The 23,288-nt window shown below is 44.7% G+C and overlaps 1 protein-coding gene across 1 annotated transcript in view; it reads right to left on the bottom strand.

Moving 5' to 3' along the window:
* LOC109755371 (uncharacterized) overlaps positions 1-1,554 on the bottom strand; it is a 28,177-nt gene extending 26,623 nt beyond the window's left edge. Inside the window, exons 1-2 of the mRNA XM_073501347.1 lie at positions 1,244-1,554; positions 716-772 (exon numbers count right to left, since the gene is read on the bottom strand). Of these exons, the coding sequence (XP_073357448.1) occupies positions 716-772; positions 1,244-1,381 (195 nt within the window). The 5' untranslated portion in view covers positions 1,382-1,554. The remainder of the gene's footprint in view (positions 1-715; positions 773-1,243) is intronic.
* Between the last annotated feature and the right edge of the window lie 21,734 nt (positions 1,555-23,288).

Genomic DNA, 23,288 nt, shown 5'->3' with positions numbered 1-23,288 from the left:
AAAGAGAGAGAGACGGCGCGCGAAACTCACGTATGACTCAAGAGGCCTCTACGTGGACACAAAGGGGGGCTATCAGCAATTTTTAATAAATTGCGAAAGTCGGGACTTGAACTCAAGACCTTAGCTCCGATACCATGTTAAGCTTCATGGACTAGGCAACGCAAGCAAAAGTCCGAACTGATGGAAAGGGCTAGTGCAATCCACATATACTGTAACATATGTATCGGTAACTCGTGGATGATCCCGATTCCCGAGTTCACCTGCTCTCACGTGAACTGTAAATTCGGAACAAATTCAAAAAATCTGAACTTTTTTTTTGAACTCGAGTGTGCTTGTGCGTGCAAGAATTCATGAACTAATGACATCCAAGGAGCTCTAGAAAAATAAAAACCAGCTCTCCAAAATGCTTTTTATTTTAAATTTACTGCTAATGCCGTGTGCCAAATTGGCAAAACATCGTGAATACTAACAAGAACTCCTAATCATACACGATGTTATCTCCATATGAGATCCAAAAGGAGACAGCCTGATAAAGCGTAAGAAGATGACTTAAACCCGAAGGTTAAAGAACATACTGCAAGGGTGTAGCATCGGAATAGGTACAAATAACAGCGTTCAGGAAGAAAAAAATACTATTAATCACGTGATGTTACACGTGCAGAAAAAAAAGGGGGGGAACTGCGCATAAGAATGCTGATAAGGCAGGTAAACTCACCAAGAAAGTGCAAGTCAAACCGGCAGCCAAGCATATCGCAAAACCATACAACCTCTGCACACAGAAAAACAAAATCGAAAGGTCTTGGATTTAGTTCTGTGGTACAACCACTATATACAACAAGAACAGTAACCCAGATTTGATGAGCAGCGTAGCCGCATTGATGGAGATGTTCTACCGCGACCTATCCTCATCAATCCTTGCTGGTCAATCCCCGAGAAGGTAATGACTGCAACAACTCCCTCCGTTCCTGAATATAAGTTTTTGGAGAGATTCCACTATGGACCACATACGGAGCAAAATGAGTGAATCTATACTCTAAAATGCATCTAGATACATCCATATGTTGTCAGTGAAATCTCTACAAAGAGTTGCATTTAGGAACGGAGGGAGTAGTTAGCATTAGCTTGGCTGATAGTCCCGGGTGACTCTCACAGCAAGATCTGAGCGGAGATGCCTCGGGTCCGAGAGGTAGCAAGTAAAAGATGGGGAACGGAGGAGGAGGAGGCGGCGGCGGCGGCTTTCCTGGGTGGTGTTGAGGGTGCAGTGCCGGTTGATGTCGTCGAAGAAGGACTGCTCCTCAGGCGGCGGCGGCGCGGACTCCTCGTCGAACTCCATGCCGACCAGCATCTTGGCCCGCTCCAAGGCATCCCGCATCCTATCCATGCTAGCTCAGATACTGGGCGTCTCCGATGGGGGCAGCCTCGAAAGCACGGCCAGCGACCCGTCGGTGAAGGCTGGTGCGGGAGGATCCCGTCCGGCGAGGAAGATGGCAGAGTGTTCTTTCACGGCCAGCGCGGAGTTCACTTTGGTACCACAATTGGGCCTGGGTAACCACTTTACGTTTTTTTTTTCGGATAAGTATCACGTCTCGGATCAGGCCGCAACAAATCGAGCTGACTCGTGTTTAAACTTTTTTTTTACAAGGAAACTCACCAGCGGGCCCCGCTTGTCAGGTGCTGATTGCGAGGAGGCGCGTGTCGGCCCCTGACTAGGAGTAAGTCCGGCTTACTCGCTCGATTTGGCTCGGTTGGGGATGAAGCCCAGCAGCTGCGCGGCGTAGAGGAACAGCTCAGATTTGGACCTGCCCTGTTCTGCGGCCATGACAGCGTCGAAGAAGCCATGTGCTCCCACGGCCTCGATGGCACCTCGACGTCACGTCCTCCTCGCTAGACACCTGGCCTCCGGCCTTCCTTGATCTCCACTCGCCGACCCGACATCCCGTCGCTACGCCCATGCACGAGCTACTCTCCCGCACGCCACAGCTCTCGGGAGAAAGGCCGTTGACTTGTGCTGCTCGCGAACTCCAGCCTTGCACGATCTACGACCCTCCGTTGTTGTTGTCTTCTCCCGAGATCCTGCCTCTTGAGCTCGTGCACGCCGCCAAGCTCCTCCCAAATGGTCGCACCCGGCGGCGGCGGAAGTGCTCATGTGTGTGATGTTTGATGTATGTGTGCATGGGTGCACCATTCTGTGTTGTGGTGCAGGCATGTGTGTGGTGTGCGCAACCGCGGGCCGCCACCAAGGTGCGAGTGGACCATCGATGCCTAGTGATGTGTGCAACAGTGCAATCGTGTGTGTGGTCGCCGCACCGCGAAGCTCGCTGTGGATCTCCTCCTTGTGTGCCGCCAGGCCCGCAGCTCCGCGGGGTCTAGGACCAGCAGAGCACCTCGGTATTCATCACCTCAACCCGCCGCAGGATTAATGCCGAGGGTGGGTGAAAGAACATGCGGTGCCCCATGTTTGGTTTTGGTAATTGATGACAATCTCTATGGACTAATGGTTGCCTTGAGTTATATTTGAAGGATTTGTTCATAGGCATTTCTTGAAGTCCATGTGTTGGTTTTAAGGAGTTTATGTGGTGACCAAGGTGTTATTAAGGAATTATCCAAAGATTGGTCATGTGAGAGTTGAGCTTATTGCAAGCATGTCTTGAAGAAGAAGATTGTGTGATCATTCATGTTTACCTTCAAGACATCATCCAAATGAAGAGAGTTGGAAAGAGTCAAGGTTGATCAAGACTAAGTCAAGAGTGAATCAAGTTGATCAACACACAAAGCGCACAAGATGTACCGAGGGATCAAGCGATCCCATGGTATGGTAAGCATTGTCAATTACGCTTTGTGTACTAACCCATGGTCTTCGTGAGAGTTCTTTGTGGGGTTAGGTTGCGGTGTGCAAGTTCAAGTGAAGCGGGCAAGTTCAAGTAAAGCATCACGAAGAGATCAAATGCTTGAAGCCATTATGGTGACAATGGACTTGTGAAGATGTGCGGAAGGGTGGCTCACCCATAGTGGAGTATGGGGGGCAATCAACTAGTATTCATCGAGCCAACGCAATCAAGAAAGGTGGTCCATCTTGAGGGAGTCAAGATCGTCATCATCTAGCTCAAGTGGACCATGTGCAAGGCAAAGGTTTGCTCTTGATAGGTTTTCTATTTTACCGGTCTCATGATGGTGGTTGGGAGACCGGGTTATAGGATCGATTGCCGTACTATCAAGGGGGGCTCTCGATGAGTAGCTTGATCGTATCGTTCATAGAGAGCTCAAACCATTGCATCCTTGCATCTTATTTATTGGTTCTTATTTGGTTCTTCTCTTTGTGAGTTTTGGAGCTTATGGTCATCTTGATGACAAGCTCGAGTTCATTGAAAACGGAGTTCACTCGCATCTTCTATGATGTTTTCGATGTTGGAGGTTATGCCGGTTCTTCTCGGTTGGAGGTTTCACTCCTCTATTTGTTGGCATACCTCCCTTGCCTCTTCTTACTATAACCAGTCGCTGTTTTGATGCTACTCGTCGTCTTGTATCCAACAAGCTTGAGTTTGCTCAATTCGGAGCTCATATGAAGAAGTTTTGGCAGTTCTGTTTTTCTCCCTGCGGTAGTACCGCGGTGGCAGCGGTAGTACCGCTTGTAGCGTCAAGCAGCAGTACCGCTCTACTACCGCCTCAATTTTGGGTCTGCTCTTTTCGTGTCGGGTTCAGCAGTAGTCGCGCGGCAGTAAGGCACGGTAGTTCCGCCTATCCTGCACTATTGCCACCGTACTCTGCTCTGTCCTGCCTCCTTTTGTCCCGTGTTCTGCTCCTCTAGCGGTAGTACCGCTTATCGGTGGTACTACCGCCCCAAGGTTCTTGTTTTGTTGCTCCTTTTCACTGCTTCTTCCGCCCGAGCGGTAGTACCGCTCGTGGAGCGGTAGTACCGCTCGTGTGCGGGCTGAGCACATAACAGTTGGATTTTCCCCCTCCTATAAAAGGGGGTCTTCTTCCCCAATAAACCTTATCCTTTGAGCTCGTGTTCTTCCCCCATTGTTGACCTTCTTCGAGCTTGCTAACTCTCAATCCCTCCATGGGTTCTTGCTAGTTTTTGAGGGAAAATAGAGAGGAGATCTAGATCCACATTTTCACCAATCATTTTCTCCTCTATGTGAGGGGAACCCCTTGGATCTAGATCTTGGAGTTCTTGGTGTTCTCCTTCTTGTTCTTCCTCTTATTTTCCTCCCTAGCATTAGTTGCTTCGGTGGGATTTGAGAGAGAAGGACTTGGGCACTCCGTGTGCCCTTGCCATTGCATTTGGTGCATCGGTTTGAGTTCTCCACGATGATACGTAGAAGTTACAAGTTGAGAAGCTTACTACTCTTGGGTGCTTGGTACCCTTGAGCTTGTTCCTCTTGGGTGCTTGGGCGCCCTAGACGGTTGGTGGTGTTCGGAGCTCAATCATTGTGGTGTAAAGCTCCGGGCAAGCGTCGGGGTCTTCAATTAGGTTGTGGAGATCGCCCCGAGCAATTTGATGGGTTCCGGTGATCGCCCCCAAGGGTTGCCAAAGTGTACGGGTTCGGTGACCGCCCCCAAGGGTTGCCATTTGTACGGGTTCGGTGACCGCCCTCAAGGGTCCCTTAGTGGAATCACGGCATCTTGCATTGTGCGAGGTCGTGAGGAGATTACGGTGGCCCTAGTGGCTTCTTGGGGAGCATTGTGCATCCACACCGCTCCAAACGGAGATTAGCATCTGCAAGGGTGTGAACTTCGGGATACATCGTCGTCTCCGCGTGCCTTGGTTATCTCTTATCCGAGCTCTTTACTTATGCACTTTACTTTGTGATAGCCATATTGTTTCTTGTCATATATCTTGCTATCACCTAGTAGTTTATCCTGCTTAGCATAAGTTGTTGGTGCACATAGGTGAGCCTAGTTGTTGTAGGTTTTGTGCTTGACAAATTAACCGCTAGGTTTATTCCGCATTTGTTCAAGCCTCAACCGTAATTATTTTAAAGCGCCTATTCACCCCCCCCCTCTAGGCGACATCCATGATCTTTCAGTGGGAATATGCCCACCTCCTCCGCGAGGGCCGGTCACGCCTACAGCTCCATGTTGGAAACATGCCCTAGAGGCAATAATATTTTGTATTGTTTATTTACATGTTTATAATTAACATTCTATATTATATGCTATAAGTGGTATATATGGTCCTTGAATATGTGATTCGGAGGAAAACTCATAAGCATATATAAAATGATAAACGATAAAACCTAATTCCCAGTTTTGCCTATAGGACTAGCTCAAGTGTCATGTGATGATTATGTTTTCCTAATCATGAGCGTCTGTTTAGCAGCAATGCTAGACATACGGAGAGTTTACAGATGGTTTAGGGGGGTGAGGGGGTGTGATTAGCAGAGATTTAATTAGGAGGGAGGCAATTAGATGAGGCCACATTCTCTCCGTGTAACGCTTTTGTATCAATCATCATGTCGTCTAGTATTATTGTTTGTTTAGTGTAACAAGGATGCCAACAACATTGAGGGTATGATTTTAGTAGAGCAATCATATCGAATTGACCCAACTTGTTTGTTATACTTTGAGATGTTATCACAGCAAGTCCATAATTATAACATGAAGGCTTAATATATGCTTTAATTCCTTAGACCATGAGAATATCAAGTCACTTCATACTAGACAATACACATTGGTGTTTCTCCAACGTCATCTGTAACACGGTGGTCATAACGATAACTTACAGGTTTATCGGAAAGTACACTGAGTGCCTGGATAGCTCAAGAGTTGGATTTGCTCCTCCAACAATGGAGCGATATTCTTAGGGCCCTCTCTGCGTGACGGCATCCATCATTGTCTAACCAGACACAGGTGACTACGTCACAAGGATGCCAGAACATGTCAACGAGAAAGAAGAACAAAACTGGTAACAAGGAGACCGGTATAGTGAGCATGAGAATGACTCCAGGGGATACCAATATATCTCACATCGGGTCTTGTCAAGTATCGCGAAGCAAAGTGTATAACATATGATAACCAAAGGTTCACTTGAATATCATTCATTTAATCATAGGGATCAATTTTTTTCTAGAATACGTACGAGTGTGCGTATCATCTATTAAAGAAGGATAAGGGTGAAAGAGACCCATCCATAGTGTAGTGTTACAGATTACATGCCAACACTCATTACTGCAGGTTGCTGCTAACGCGACACTACGATCAGAGACCCTTCGACGAAACTGTGTGCGATGTCACAATCGCAAACGGGGGTGTAAAATAACCGTCAAAAAATGTGAAAAACGTTTGCGATGGAGGATGCATTAAACACAGTTCAAATTTTAGTTGCGTGTGCGATGTAGGGGATACGGTTCAGCTCAATTAACTGTTTGCGCTGAGGAGGAACAAAAGAAACGGGCAGCTAGATGAAGGTGTGTGCGATATACAGCATACGGTTCACTCGGATGAACTGTTTGTGATTAGGTAACACAAAATAAACAGTAAGCCAGATGAAGGTGTGTGTGATATACGGCATGCGGTTCACTCGGATGAACTGTTTGCGTTGAGACAAGAGAACAGAAATGGTTCAATATAACAAGATGTGTGTGATACGCGGTAAAGAGGTCTGTAATCAGAAATTTGTGCGAAGACCAATAATAACACAGACGGTTGCAACTAATAAGACGTATGTGATATGCTCTGTCTACACAACATCTATTGGCCATCGGGGGACGGGCGGTCATCCGGATACGCCATAAGGATGCGAAGAGGCATCCTATCAGCAAGGACTAGTTGTTCCACCAGTAGCTCATGTAAGAAAGCTCTCAAGTTAAGCGTGCTCAGGCTGGAGCAGCCATGAGATGGGTGACTGGATGGGAAGTTGTGTTGATGTTAAATGAACGGATAGGATGGGTCGTATCTGTCAAATTAAATGACCGATACGACCCATCCCATGAGTTAATTTAACCTCGAGGTCCTTGTTTTTATTTTATTTTATTTTTTAACACATGTTAAAGAAGGTCTACCGCATTACTTTTTGACAATGTGCAATACGTGGCATACAGTTGATCCATCCGACCTGTATGTGATGGAATAGGCCGTGTGTGTTCCGGGCAAACGCTTGCTAGTATTCAACCATTTGGGATTGATGAATTCATCACCGACGGGTTCCCTAGTGTGGTCTGTGTTCATCTGATCATCATCTACTTCCTGTGCTAGCTCGATGTTCCTTCTATGCTAAGTTTCCATTAATTGACGGCGTCTTACGAACACGCCACCGTTTCCCGCCATTTCCTCACATGTTTCCCACCACCCAGCTACATTGCGCATAGGCGGCGCGCGACGCACGGAGGCGACAAGCATAGCCTGTAGCACATCCACCTTTTCAAAGCATGCCAACCCACCAAAGCGCCGCCTCTGCCATCAACCTCGTCGACGAGGAAAACGAGCAGTCGCCACGGCCCGTCGAGGCCGAGGCGCTCCCCGGCAACGCGATGGACGACGCCATGATGCGCGTCATCGCCAGGGTTGAGCAGACCTTTGGCGCATGGCGCTTGAGCGCCGCGGATGAAGATAGGCATGTCAGCGCCGACAGGCTGCAGCTCGCCGCACAACATGATCGAAGGCGCGCCGCAGAGCAAGCTAGGCGTGTCTGCGCCGATAGGCTGCGGCTCGCCGCACGGCGAGACCGTTGGAGCGCCGCAGAGCAAGAGGCGCGGCGCGCCGCACAGCAAGAGCGGATCCATCGGCGCTTGCCTGTTGTCGACACAGCGTCGCAGCTGGGTACACGTCCTGTCAGTACCCCCATTCCTCGCCAGGAGTGGGCAGAGGCCCTCAGCGTCGTACTTGCACCAGAGGCCGGCCGCGCCGTTCGCATGGGTGCCACCGTTCGCCTTGTCCGCGGCCCGCTGGATGCCAATGCGCTGGTCCGTAGGCTCGACCGCCTCCTTGGCCGAGGTGTCCACCTGGGCGCAGTAGAGGAACATGGCCGTCGCATCCTCGGGTTGGTGATCTTCGATGAAATAGCCAACTTGGATCTCGAGATCGTGCTCCAGATGTATCGCGAGCGTGTCGACTGCTTGGACGAACGCCTGCACGAGTTCAGGCAGAGCCAAGAGCTACCCTAGGCAAGGGCTGCTGGTCATGGTCTCATGGACGCGTTTTATTTTGAAAAGTTGTTTCGACGTGGATAGCTATGTATTCACAACAATCATAGTATTGCTCTGTTTATTGCTCTGTTTCAATGTGTGTACTCTGTTTTTCATTCTTATATGTTCTATTTCAATGTGTGTGTATACGCTTTCCATTCTGTATATGTGGATGATAACAACTAGATTCAAATTAGTATACAAAAACAGATAGAAAATGGATTTCATAATATATATATATATATATATTAATTATTCATTAGTTCATCACAGAATATATATATATAATATCATCACATATACGTGATGATACTTAACTACTAGGTGCAATGCATAAAATTAAAAACGAACAATACTAAAACCTGGGGCCAGTATTCCGACTCCTAGGTGCAGCCCCTCGCCAGCAACTCCCTGGTGCGCGGCGTCTTCCCAGTGCGGAGGCAGTACTCCGACTCCTCCGCCTCGCAGCGCTTGACGTACGGATCTGCCTCTTGCTGGCGGACGCGCGCGGCCGATCTTGCCATTTCGTTGGGCGCCCACCGGAGCTCCTCGTCGGTGGCACGCTCACTACAAGAGGACCCCCCCTTTAGTAATGGATCGATGCATTGTCGTATGTCCATATAACCGTTGCTAAGGTCTACACCAACGGATTAATATGCGTTGTCATTGGTGGCGTTGTTAGGGTCTCAACAACGGATATAATTGCGTTGGTAATCTACATGAGGAAACGTTGCAAGATAGCAACGTATATAGTTGCAGCCTAACAACGCTTCATATGGGTTGGTGGTAACTTACACAAACCGATTTAGCATGAAAAATTACTAGTATTTTATATACTACCAATAATTGTTACTAGATCAACATCGATAGTGCACACAAGCAACAATCCATAAAACAAAAAGATCTCATATATTAAATCGAGTCAGTTGCATTAGATGGAATGCAATCCAAAGAATACATATACATGATTTCTGTACATTGAGATATACATGACTTCTGTACATTGAGCATGAAAATGACATTCTATAAAATTAACTTAAATCTATATGGTAGCAGCCCCATTCTCCACCTTGCAATTAACTCAGTCGTGCACCATCCATTTATCTTCAATGTACAACAACAAAAAAGAGACATAGGTAATGTATCATTAGAGAAATAAATAAAAAATCAGCTCAACAGAGCAATAAAAAGGAGAAGTCACATACAAACACATCTAGCATGGAAAATATTAGCCTCCCTTCACCGCTCCGCGAGCGAAACAAACACACAAAAGAGAAGTTTATTTTGAAAATTAGAGATGGCACATGCAAATTTGCTTAGAACGGCAAAAGAATACCGCATATAGGTAGATATAGTGGACTCATGTGGCAAAACTGGTTTAAAGGTTTTTGGATGCACAAGTAGAGATCATAGTTAGTGCAAAATGGAGGCTAGCAAAAAGATTGAGAAGCGACCAACCAAGAAACGAATAATCTCATAAGCAAGCATTAAGCATAAATAACACCAGATAATGCACCACAAGTAGGATATAATTTCATTGCATGACTATTGACTTTCATGCTTGCATAGGGAATCACAAACCTTAACACCAATATTCTTACTAAAGCATAATTACTCATCAACATAACTCACATATTACATCATCATATCTCAAAACTATTACTAAGAATCAAGTTTATTTTGTCCAATGATCTTCATGAAAGTTTTTATTATATCCTTATTGGATATCTATCACTTTGGGACTAATTTTCATGTGTTGCTTTTCATAAGCTCAAACAAATATAAGTGAAGATCATGAGCATAATTTTTCTTTCTTTATATCAAAATAATTTAAGTGAAGCAAGAGAGAATTTCTTGAAAATTTTACTGACTCAGATAAATCTAAGTGAATCAAGAGAGCATTTCTTCAAAAATACTAAAGCACACCGTGCTCAAAAAGATATAAGTGAAGCACTAGAGCAAGTCCATTGCTCATAAAAATTTAAGTGAAGCATAGAGAGCAATTCTAACAAGTCATGACATAATTTTGGCTCTCCCAAATAGGTGTGTCCAGCAAGGGATCAAGGCTTAAAACACAAAATAAAACAAATAAAGACTCATACCATACAAGACGCTCCAAGCAAAACACATAGTATGTGACGAATAAAAATATAGCTTTGAGTAAAATACCGATGGTCGTTAGAAGAAAGAGGGGATGCCACTTGATGAGGACATGACTACCTTGGATACGACCAAAAATATTGCATACATGCATATTTGTCAGGTGATTTCTAGTGCAAACTATTCAATAATCTATTTATGTTATCCAGAACAAAAATACTTCACACACTTTTGTGTTTTGTCTAATTGCAGGTGTATGGAACATTTGTACAATCCACATGTGAAGATAAGGCAAAAGGAGAAGTTTAGGTTTTATTCAAAAAGTCCTCTCATGTCACTTTTGGGCCAAGAGAAGATAGAGTCCAAGTCTCTCACGTTCTGGATTCAGATTCGGACTGCACAGACATACCTGACTCAAAACGCTAACAACTTTTTCATACGGACTCCGAATTGGGTGATTCTTTTTTTGTTGGAAAGTAGATTTCGTCCTCTTTCCAACCCAATTGGATTAACCTTTAATTTCGTCCGGAGCGTTGAGATATGAATGAAACAATCTGACGCTGCAGCAGAATCCGAGTCAAACAACAAGTCCAAAGGTGTTGCATCACCTCCACTTGGGCCCATGAGCCTTGTACGACCTAGGGTTGGTTTTAGGCTGCCTTGGGACGTCCTCCCACCTCCTTGGCCGCCAGCCCTTGCTCCTATATAAGTAGATCCATCTAGTAGCTTTTTCCTTGGGATTTGTTTAGTTAAAAGTTAGCCATTGCAACTTCGTGTACTTCGTTTGTGTCCAACGACCAGACCAAGACCGCTTACGGATCCCCACCATTATCAATACTTCATATATATTCACAATATTCAGATTGCTTTATCATATTCTTGCTTGTTCTTCGATTGCTTGCAGGAATAGACCTTCGTGGTCAGGTTGATCGTGTTGCGGCGTGGTCAATAACCTCTCGGAGTTGGTTTAGCGATTGCTAAGGCGCAATGTCGTGCACGTTTGTAGTCGGATCGTCAAAGTCGTCTCCACCAAATCGATAATTATCATCTCATCGAAAGATCGGGACACCCCCGCCTCTATCAAGTGGTATCAGTTTTCTGGTTGCTTGGTGAGAATTTCCAGTTTTTCTAGATTAGATTTATTTTCTTACCTATTGTCCAAGAAAAAGCCACAAAAAAAGTTAGATCTATTCATCCTTTGTCCAAGCCAGTCTGAGCCTTTGCAGTTTTCTTTTCATTGTTTGCATTAATGAATTATCGGTTGCATCGTCGTGTCGAGTTGCTGGTCTTAGTGTCTAGTTCGTTTAGAGCTTCGGGTTCTGTTCACATTAGTCACGCAGCCACTGCATCGTTATCCCTTCCGCTGTCCACCACCCATCCATCAATTTCCACCATGTGCTACCCACCGTTCATTGTCATAATCATAGTTGAGATCGTTCACATCTTCGCTTGATCCAATCTGCATCTTATCTAGTTTGTTTTGGAAATAGGGAGAGAGAAAAAGAGAGAGAGAGAAAAGAGAAAAAAAGAGAGAAAGAAAAAGAAAAAAAGTGTGAGGAAAAAAAGAGAGAAGAAAAAAAACAAAATTCGGATCTATCTAGACTCAATCTCGTAGTTGAATTCGGTTTGGAATCTGTTTTGTGCACTGTTCAGTAAAACAGGCATAACTTCCTCATACAAAGTCAGTTTTGGCTCCACGAGTACTCAAATTAAAGCTAGCGACAAGCCGCATCTAAATAGTTGCAGAGGTTAGTTCACTATTTGACACCTCAAAATCGGCTTCTAAATAGGTCTTTTTGCTCTCCAAAGTTCGCGGACACAGCTTATTCCAGTTTTTCAAGCCAGTTTTAGAATTCTTTGACTCCTCATATCAATTCGGAATTGAGTGATTCTTTCTGCATTTGAAAGCTTGAGTTAGTAGCATTCTTTGAAAAAAGTTATCAGAAAATTGGCTCAAACTTTTCAAGAGGAAAGTTGGAGAGAGAGTTGTTGTATATCCTGCTTGGTAGTTGTTTTTCATAATTATCTTTACTGCCGTTGTGATCTTCACTTATATCTTGCTGTCCAGAGCTACTTAGTATCCTTCATTGATGCTAGTTGTGCTACGCCGTGACCTCATTAGTGTTCTAGGCTCGCGTCTCTAGCCCGGTCTAGCCTAGGACCAGCATAGTACCGTCGTTGAGCGTTTATTCAACATTGCATCTCTGAATTGATTATTGCTAATATTTTGCTACAATATATAGCCAACCCAGCTCCACATATTTCTGCACCGTGTATACGTACGTTCCCATGGTGATAGAGGCAAAGGTGTCCCGATGTTTCGATGAGATAGCAATCGTTTTCTGTGGGAGTTGACTTTGACGACCCGACTACGAACGTGCGAAGACGTCGCGCCTTAGCAATCGCTAAACCAACTTCCGAGGGGTTATTGACCACGCCGGAGCACGATCAACCTGACCACGAGGGTCTATTTCCTGCGAGCAAACGAAGAACAAGCAAGAAACTGAGATTGCAATCTGGATATTGCGAATAAAAGAGGAAAGTTTTATTAATGAAGGTGGGGTTCTGTGACGCCTTTGTCTGGTCGTTGAACACAAATGAAGTACGCGAAGTTGCAGCTATGGCGAACTTTTAATCTAAACAAAACCCAAAGTCTAAACGATGCCCTAGGGGCTGTATATATGGAGGAAGAGGGGGGGAATTTCGTGGCCCTTGGAGGAGGGGTCTGAAACCCACCCTAACTCTTGTTTCCCCACACATACGGACTCTAAAAGCAGCCTATATTGAAGTATTTAGAAATTACATGGGCCTGGCCCAAAAATAAGGTGACGCAGCACCTAGATCATGAGGATTGAGTCGTGACTTAGCTTTTTGACATGTAGTGTAGCGAGCAACAAAACGCTCAACATCCCGTCTTATCTTTGGCCAAAAGAAATGTGTAGCAAGTATATCCTCCGTCTTCTTCACGCCAAAGTGTCCCATTAGTCCTCCTCCATGCACCTCCTGCAACAACAAAAGACGAACGGAGCAAGCTGGAATGCATAGCTTGTTAGCACGAAACACAAATCCATCGTTAACGACGAACTTGTTCCATGTTCTACCTTCTTTACAATTCTGCAATACATCTTTAAATTCAGCATCATGCACATATTGATCTTTGATGGTCTCCAAACCAAATATTTTAAAGTCAAGTTGTGAAAGCATAGTATAACGACGAGACAATGCATCAGCAATAACATTTTCTTTACCCTTCTTGTGTTTAATGACATAAGGGAAAGTCTCAATGAATTCAACCCATTTAGCATGTCTACGGTTCAGTTTAGCTTGACTTTTAATGTGTTTCAAAGATTCATGATCAGAATGTATAACAAATTCTTTGGGCCATAAATAATGTTGTCATGTTTCTAAGGTCTGAACAAGAGCATATAATTCTTTATCATAAGTAGAATAGTTCAGACTAGGCCCACTCAATTTTTCAGAAAAGTATGCAACATGTTTGCCATCTTGTAATAACACACCTCCTAATCCAATTCCACTAGCATCACATTCAAGCTCAAAAGTCTTATTAAAATCAGGAAGTTGGAGTAAAGGAGCATGTGTCAACTTATCTTTCAATATCATGAAGGCTTCTTCCTGTGCGGCACATCCTTCTTTGTAAGCTCATTGAGAGGTGCAACAATGGTGCTAAAATCTCGCACAAAACGCCTATAGAAACCAGCGAGTCCAAGAAAACTCCTCACTTGTGTGACCATTTTGGGCTGCGGCCAACTCTCAATAGCTTCAATCTTGGCTTTATCAACTTCAATTCCCTGTGGAGTAACAACATAGCCAAGAAAAGATACTCGGTCGGTGCAAAAGGTGCACTTCCCAAGGTTACCAAACAAACGTGCATCACGTAGAGCAATAAAAACATCACGTAAATGTTCCAAATGTTCTTCCAAAGATTTGCTATAAATCAGTATATCATCAAAATAGACTACCACAAATCGTCCAATGAAAGCACATAAAACTTCGTTCATTAGTCTCATGAAAGTACTAGGTGCATTAGTTAACCCAAAAGGCATGACTAACCACTCATATAAACCAAACTTAGTTTTAAAAGCTGTTTTCCATTCATCTCCCAATTTCATACGAATTTGATGGTATCCACTACGCAAATCAACTTTGGAGAATATTGTAGAGCCACTCAATTCATCAAGCATATCATCTAGCCTAGGAATAGGATGACGATAACGAATAGTAATATTATTAATGCCTCTACAATCAACACACATATGCGACGTACCATCCTTTTTCGGCACTAAAATAATAGGAACAGCACAAGGACTAAGGGATTCGCGAATATAACCTTTGTCGAGCAGCTCCTGTACTTGACGCATAATCTCCTTCGTCTCCTCTGGATTGGTACGGTATGGTGCACGGTTGGGTAGCGATGCACCGGGAATTAAGTCAATTTGATGCTCAATCCCTCGAATAGTTGGTAATCCCGATGGCACGTCTTGTGGGAAGACGTCAGCGAACTCCTGCAAAATGTTAGTGACTGCAGGGGGCAAAGAGGAAGGCACGTCCTCGAATGAAAATAATGCCTCTTTGCACACAAAAGCATAGTAAACAGATTTGCTAAAAACTAGCTCATCAATATCAGATTTGGTGGCAAGTAAACATGCACTTTTCAATTTAATTTCAGAAGCAACACTAGATGGTTTATTATTAGGCTTCATTTGTTGCTCAAATTCTTTTGCCACAATCTGATTTTCACTCTTATTTTTCTCCTGTTTTGCTTCATTAGCTCTATGAATATCATCTTTCAAAATGGAATCAGGAGTCATAGGAAGCAAAGTAATATTTGTATCCTTATGAACAAGAGTATACTGATTGTTTCTACCATGGTGTACAGAATTTTTATCAAATTGCCATGGTCTACCAAGTAATAAGGAACATGCTTGCATAGGTACCACATCACAATCAACATAATCAGCATATGTAGAGATACTAAAATGCACCCGAACAGTACGTGTTACCTTAATCTTGCCGCAGTTGTTGAACCATTGGATGTAGTAAGGATGTGGATGTGGTCTTGTGGTGAGAGATAGCTTCTCCACCATCTCCATGCTAGCCAAGTTGTTGCAGCTCCCTCCATCTATGATGACGCGAATAGAACGTTCCTTCACAACTCTCTTTGTATGGAACAAATTATGCCTCTGATTTTGCTCTGCTTGTGTAACCTGCACACTCAAAACACGTTGAGCAACTAAACATTCATACCTGTCAGCATCTTCAACAGCCATGTATTGCGTCTCATGATCAGAATCATCTCCACCGTGTTCTTCATGTGTAATAAGAGCCAAAGTCTCCTCATCATAGTCAGTAGCGGACTCATACCCACCATGATCAGTAGCAATCATCACACGCTGAGATTTGCATTCTCTCGCAAAATGTCCTCTTCCCTTACAATGACGACAAATAATATCACTTGTGTGCCCTGTTGACGCCATGGAAGAAGAAGAGCTCTGTGCAGGCCCGACAGGTGTGCTCTTGGCAGATAGTGGTGGTTGTGCCTGCTTTCTTGTATCACGGTTGGAGGTGGCACCTGAAGGAGCTGATGCTGCAGTGGAAGTAGATGATGCACGTGGTGTCCATGATGAAGGTTGACCTGCAGAAAAGTTAGTTCGCGCCAATGTCTGTCGATCCTGCACTTCACGTTCAGCTTTACAAGCAAGATGGAATAAACGAGTGATATTATTATAATCCTTATACTCTAGAATGGTCTGAATCTCTCTATTTAATCCACCCGTAAAACGTGCAAGAATAGCTTCATTCTCCTCAACAATACCACATCTAATCAAGCCAGTTTGTAATTCGTGATAATATTCTTCTACAGAATTTTTTCCTTGTCTTAAGCGCTGCAATTTTTGAAGTAATTCACGTTGATAGTATGGTGGAACCCAACGAGTACGCATAGCAGTTTTCAAAGCAGCCCAAGTAGGTGGAACAGGATATAATCTACAATGTTCAGACCACCAAACACATGCAAAGCTAGTGAAAGCACAAACAGCAGCAGGAACACGTCTCTCCTCAGGATATTGTAAACATGTAAATCGTTGTTCAGTTTCTAACTCCCAAGTAAGATATATATTAGGAACATATCTACCCTCAAATGGTGGAATATTCAATTTCAGTTTAGGGAGATGGTCATGATCTCGTACCTGAGGGGGAGCCCTAACATTGCCATTATTTGCATGTGGACGACCTGGTGGTTCTGGTGCTGGTGGTTGCACGTAGTTCTGATTTTGATCAACCTCATCCTCGTAATCTCCCGCATAATCATCCTCCTCCACATCAGCAGCAGGAGCCACAGAAGTATCAACAGCAGCACCAGCAGTTTGGCCAGGCTGAAGAGGGACACGGCTCGCTCGGCGGAGGGCTGTTTCCCGACGTGGAGGTAGTCGTTGTTGTTGTAGAGGTGCGGCAGGTGCAGCCGGTGGTGGAAGACGCGCAAGCAGTTCATTAAATCTGTTATCGAGCTTTGTTTCGAACGTCTTCTCAAGGCCAGTGATCTTCTCCATGGCCTCTTCAAAATTGTTCAGCACATCTTGCACCTGTTCAGTCATCATTTGCTGAAACTTATCATGAAGCTCCTTGTTCGTTAAGTTCTCCCAGTCAATCTCGTCCGCTTGTGATCCTGGCATGGTTAGCAGCAATAGAAACACACAAAAATATGATCCTATAGACTACTAACAAGTGGTGGTGGTGGTGGGTGTCACAAATCCGTCAAGCAAATCTCAAATTCTTACCAGTTCTTACCCAGCAGCAGGCGATGATCGGCAATCGATGTAGTCAAAACTCTCAAAGCTTGGATAGAGCGATTACCAGGGAGAGTCAAACGCACGATGTAGATGTATGTGGAGCTGGGAAGACTTATAATATGGTAGCAAAAAGGGTCAGCAATAATCAATTCAGAGATGCAAAGTTGAATAAACGCTCAACGACGGTACTGTGCTGGTCCTAGGCTAGATCGTGCTAGAGACGCGAGCCTAGAACACTAACAAAATCACGGCGCTGCACGTAAACAAGGGAGGAGCACACTCTGAATTTTTTTCTCTTTTTTTTCCTTTTTTTGCAATTTTTTCCTCTCGTTTTTTTAACTGGAACTATTTTTCTACTGCGGGTAACACGGAAGTTTGGGAGTCCTTCTCCGTCACGACTCGGAGTATGGCGTGATTTGGAAATCCAAAACAGAGTAACAAAATACTAGACTCGGAACTCGGACTGGTGGCGGAGATGAATCTGGTGGAACTCGGACTGGTGGCGGAGATGAATCTGGTGGAACTCGGACTGGCGTGATGGCGGCAGATATGTGGTGGCGTATATGGACTCGGATTGGCGGTGAAGATGTGACGGTGGTATATGGCAGCGGTAATGAAGTTGGTGCGGTGGTGGTATATGGCAGCAGCGATGATGATGATGCGGTGGTGATATATGGCAGCAGCGATGATGATGATGCAATGGTGATATATGGCAGCGGCAACGTGACAACCTGTGAACAGAACTCGAAACTCTAAAGGACTAGACGCTAAGACCAGCAACTTGACACGACGATGCAGCCGCAAATTCAACAAAGCAAATACAGAAAAGATTATGCAAAGGCTCAGATTGGTTCGGATAGGATGAACTAACCCTAATTTTTTTTGGCTTTTTCGTTGACTATAGGTATGAAGAACAAACTCGATCTAAACTACGAAAAACTGTAAAATCTCACCGAGCAACCTGGAAATCTGATACCACTTGATAGAGGCAAAGGTGTCCCGATGTTTCGATGAGATAGCAATCGTTTTCTGTGGGAGTTGACTTTGACGATCCGACTACGAACGTGCGAAGACGTCGCGCCTTAGCAATCGCTAAACCAACTTCCGAGGGGTTATTGACCACGCCAGAGCACGATCAACCTGACCACGAGGGTCTATTTCCTGTAAGCAAATGAAGAACAAGCAAGAAACTGAGATTGCAATCTGGATATTGCGAATAAAAGAGGAAAGCTTTGTTAATGAAGGTGGGGTTCTGTGACGCCTTTGTCTGGTCGTTGAACACAAACGAAGTACGCGAAGTTGCAGCTATGGCGAACTTTTAATCTAAACAAAACCCAAAGTCTAAACGATGCCCTAGGGGCTGTATATATGGAGGAAGAGGGGGGGGGATTTCGTGGCCCTTGGAGGAGGGGTCCGAAACCCACCCTAACTCTTGTTTCCCCACACATACGGACTCTAAAAACAGCCTATATTGAAGTATTTCGAAATTACATGGGCCTGGCCCAAAAATAAGGTGACGCAACACCTAGAATAGCCTCTGGATGAAAATTATGAAGTGGCATCTTGTATATTTCGTCCAAGGCTTCATGCACTCATTATGGTGGCTTTAAAGTCCTGAAATCATCACTTGAAACTCTGTTCTTGTCTCCCTTGCGCATGCCATCAACTCCATGCTTGTTCTTGCTCCAATGTTCATCCTTCTCCAAGCTAGGCCCTTCATTTGTAAGCAAAACAAATGTATCCAATTTAGGCAGCATCATATTCTCATGAACATTAGAATCATTACCAAGAAACGAAAGTACCTGGTAATTTAATTGGCGTGCGCGAGCTCTAGTAATCGGTCCAGTATGTATAGTAGCAGGGGTTGTGGGTGTAACAATGGTATTGATGTCCTCATCACCTGGCAATCGCTTTACACAATCTTCAGAGTTATTTGACACCGCTGGTTGCCTGTCACCACCTGCTGCTTGGTAAGAACTTGTAAGATATTGATATTTGCTTTACTGTGAGCGCTTTACCACCACATCCTAGTAGTTCATAGGAACATTATTCTTGAATTTTGTTTCTTGTTTCTACTAATCATGACAGGATCTAGAGTCAATTCATGGGCTTTGTCGATCGTGGGAGACGTGCCATCACCTATGCAAATACCACAACTGTCACGAGAGGTGCACAAACATCCAAATGCACATGATCAGGTTAATGTTTCTATACCACCATTTAATGGCCGTTTTAGACCTGCTTTATATATTGAATGGGAGTTTGACATAAATAATATATTTGCTTCCAATAATTTTGATGTACGTAAAAAAGTTAAGGTTGCGGTTGGTTCTTTCACCGGTTATGCTGTAGTTTGGTGGAGTGAATATTGTCGGTTACACCCTAATGATATACCTACTACTTGGGATGATTTGGAACTTGCCATGCGACATACATTCGTTCCCGCTTATTATACTCGTGACATGATTACAAAGTTGCAACATTTAAAACAAGGTAGTGACACCGTAACGAAATATTATGATACTTTACAAACTACCTTGCTGCATTCCTCTTTAGAAGAAAGTGAAGAAGATTTTATGGATAGATTTTGGGGAGGATTAAATCGTGACATTCAGGAGATACTAATTCATGAAGAGTGTTATCCTATGGACCATTTGTTTCATCTTGCTTGCAAAGCTGAACAGGAAATAAAACGACGTGTTGCCCACAAGGAGAACAAGCGCGAGATGCACATTCCAAGAGTTGATACGGTTGTCCCTTCAACTACTAGGCATACTATGACAACCACATCCGTTGTTGTGAGGACTACATCACCTCCACCATGTGACACATCATCACCGAGAGTGCCTACATCATCTGAGTTGATCATAAGAGGTAATGACAAAGGTACTAATCTTCCACCTCCACATGAGTATGATGAATGCCTTGTCAATTTAAGTGCACCATGCGGTGAGCTACCCACTACTTTGATCACACCAGCTACTTTAGAGGGCTACGTTGATGATTTGACTTTGCCATGTGATCAAACAATTTTGAGTGAACCCATTGAATTAACTATCGATGCAAAAGAATCAAGTGAATCAGGGAATAAATCAGATTTGGATCGAATATGTTTGAAAATAATTGTGCCAATGTTTAATCATTTTGATATGACCTCTAATCTTGGTGATGGTTCATCAATGTTGGGATGGTTTAATGATAAGCATTGTCAAAATTTTGATATGAATAAGAGCTTCACTTATATGTGCAAACTGAGTTGCAATATTTTCATGCCTTTGACTTCTTGTGATAAATATTGGCTTTACATTTCACGACTTTTGATGGGTGCTCTTGTATAACCGTGTCACATGTGCACCAAATGAGATCAGTAAAAATGGATGACATATACATATTTTTTTTAGAAATGGAGGAGGACCCCCGGCCTCTGCATCTGGATGATGCATGCAGCCACTTTATTAATTATTCACACAAGACCTTATAAAGTCATACAACAGTAAGACTGAAGCCACCGTCTAGGCAACAAAAGTGTCGCTACTCCTATCCAAGTGATGAAGGGATGCTGATAGTCTGGGCCTAGTACCAAACAGACCTCGCAGCCAAACCTAACATCTAAGACCTGAGGTCCCAACCAGGACGCCTGCCGGGTATGGGTCACCTACCAGTCCGGCGCACTACTCAACCAGGACGCCTGCCGGGTCTGAGGCCGCCGCAGCCACCTGCCACCAATCCATCTTCAGAGCTGTACTGCTGCATCTACCTTCCCCGGTCTAGCTGCCGTCGACGCCACCACGACGCCAGACCGCGTCACCCTCCTGCGCGAGTCCATCTCCGTGCATCGGACGCAGAGTCACCACAGCGCCATGCCGCCGAGACCCGCCACCATCAATGAGTGAGATGCCGCACCGCTCCACTAAAGAATCCGTCCTCTGGTCTTGCATCCAGCCGTTGCTCAAAAAACGATGCCCCATGAGGGAAAACGACGCCAAAAGCACATGCATCGTCCGATCCGGAAACTCCGGATCTAGGTTTTCACCCAGAGCAGCGCAAGCAAGTCGACAGAAGCTGCAGAGGCGATGTCTTCAACAAGATAACGAGGCGAAAACGCCGCCATCGCCCGCCATGACCCGAGTCATAGCACGGTTTTCACCGGCAACCTCGTCTCCCCACTCTACGCCGGGACTGGATGCGAGAATCCACAACCATCTAGCCGACCACCTCCGGCGAAGAAGATGGCCACCACCTCCACTCCCAGGGCCGGAGCCCCCGACGTCCTCGTGTCGCGTGCCTAGTCCAGAGGCCGCTTGCCACGTCGGAACAAAGGATGTGCACGACAGCTCGAGGAACCACCATCCAGATTCGAAAGGGATCCAGATCGGACACCATAGCCGCCGCCGTGATCTCTTCGTCACTGCCACCAGCACGACAACCCTGGTTGCCACCGGCCTGCGCCACCGCCCTTGAATCGGCCGGAGTGGGTCGCCGCCACCCAGATCCGATCGCCGGCCGAGGAAGATTGCCGCCGCCGCCGCCGCGGCTCGCAGGCTTAGGCTGCGATGCCCTTGGCGGCGGTGGCGGGAGTAGAGGGAGGCCTGGCGGGGAGGCCCCGGTGCGGCGCGGCGCTGCCGCACGAGGGGAGGAGGTCACGAGGAGCCCTTTGTTTCAAGTTCATATACAACATGTACACCTTGTCTCTTTTGTTAGCCAGATTTCAGATTAAGCAACGCCAAGGACGGCTTTGTTTTCAAGAAGGGGATGATGATGAGGACATGACTACCTTGGATACGACCAAAAATATTGCATACATGCATATTTGTCAGGTGATTTCTAGTGCAAACTATTCAATAATCTATTTATGTTCTCCAGAACAAAAATACTTCACACACTTTTGTGTTTTGTCTAATTGCAGGTGTATGGAATATTTGTACAATCCACATATGAAGATAAGGCAAAAGGAGAAGTTTAGGTTTTGTTCAAAAAGTCCTCTCACGTCACTTTTGGGCCAAGAGAAGATAGAGTCCAAGTCTCTCACGTTCTGGATTCAGATTCGGACTGCACAGACATACCTGACTCAAAACGCCAACAACTTTTTCATACAGACTCCGAATTGGGTAATTTTTTTGTTGGAAAGTAGATTTCGTCCTCTTTCCAACCCAATTGGATTCACCTTTAAATTCGTCCGAAGCGTTGAGATATGGATGAAACAATCTGACGCTGCAGCAGAATCTGAGTCAAACAACAAGTCCAAAGGTGTTGCATCACCTCCACTTGGGCCCATGAGCCTTGTACGACCTAGGGTTGGTTTTAGGCTGCCTTGGGACGTCCTCCCACCTCCTTGGCCGTCACCCCTTGCTCCTATATAAGTAGATCCATCTAGTAGCTTTTTCCTTGGGATTTGTTTAGCTAAAAGTTTGCCATTGCAACTTCGTGTACTTCGTTTGTGTCCAACGACCAGACCAGGACCGCTTACGGATCCACACCATTATCAATACTTCATATATATTCACAATATTCAGATTGCTTTATCATATTCTTGCTTGTTCTTCGATTGCTTGCAGGAATAGACCTTCGTGGTCAGGTTGATCGTGTTGCGGCGTGGTCAATAACCTCTCGGAGTTGCTTTAGCGATTGCTAAGGCGCAACATCGTGCATGTTTGTAGTCGGATCATCAAAGTCGTCTCCACCAAATCGATAATTATCATCTCATCGAAAGATCGGGACACCCCCGCCTCTATCACCACTTGGGGGCATCCCCATGCTTAGTTGGTTGCTCATTTTTGGTTAATAGCTTGGGATGCAGGGGCATCCCCAAGCTTAGGCTCTTCTGCTCCTTATTCCTTCATCCATCGTAAGATAACCCAAAACTTGAAAACTTCAATCACACAAACTCAACAAAACCTTCGTGAGATCCGTTAGTGTGAGAAAAAATAAATCACTACTATAAGTGTTGTGTCAAACCAATTCATATTTTGTTTTTGCATTATATCTACTGTATTCCAACTTTTCTATGGCAAAAACTCATCAAAGAAAACCATAGAGTCATCAAAATAAGCACACAAAGCAAAGAAAACCGAATCTGTCAAAACAGAACAGTCTGTAGCAATCTAACTTTTTCGAAAAATTCTGGAACTCCAAAAATTCTGAAAAAATAGGAAGACCTGAGAAATTTGTATATTAATCTTCTGCAAAAAGAATTGGCATTTTATCATGCTCTGGTAAAAAATGAGAATATTGTAGAGCCACTCAATTCATCAAGCAT

The sequence above is a fragment of the Aegilops tauschii genome, chromosome 6 (genome assembly GCF_002575655.3).
Source record: "Aegilops tauschii subsp. strangulata cultivar AL8/78 chromosome 6, Aet v6.0, whole genome shotgun sequence".
In the NCBI taxonomy this organism is placed as follows: Eukaryota; Viridiplantae; Streptophyta; class Magnoliopsida; order Poales; family Poaceae; genus Aegilops; species Aegilops tauschii.
Note: the sequence above shows the minus strand (reverse complement) of the source record. Positions and strands in the feature narration are given on the sequence as shown.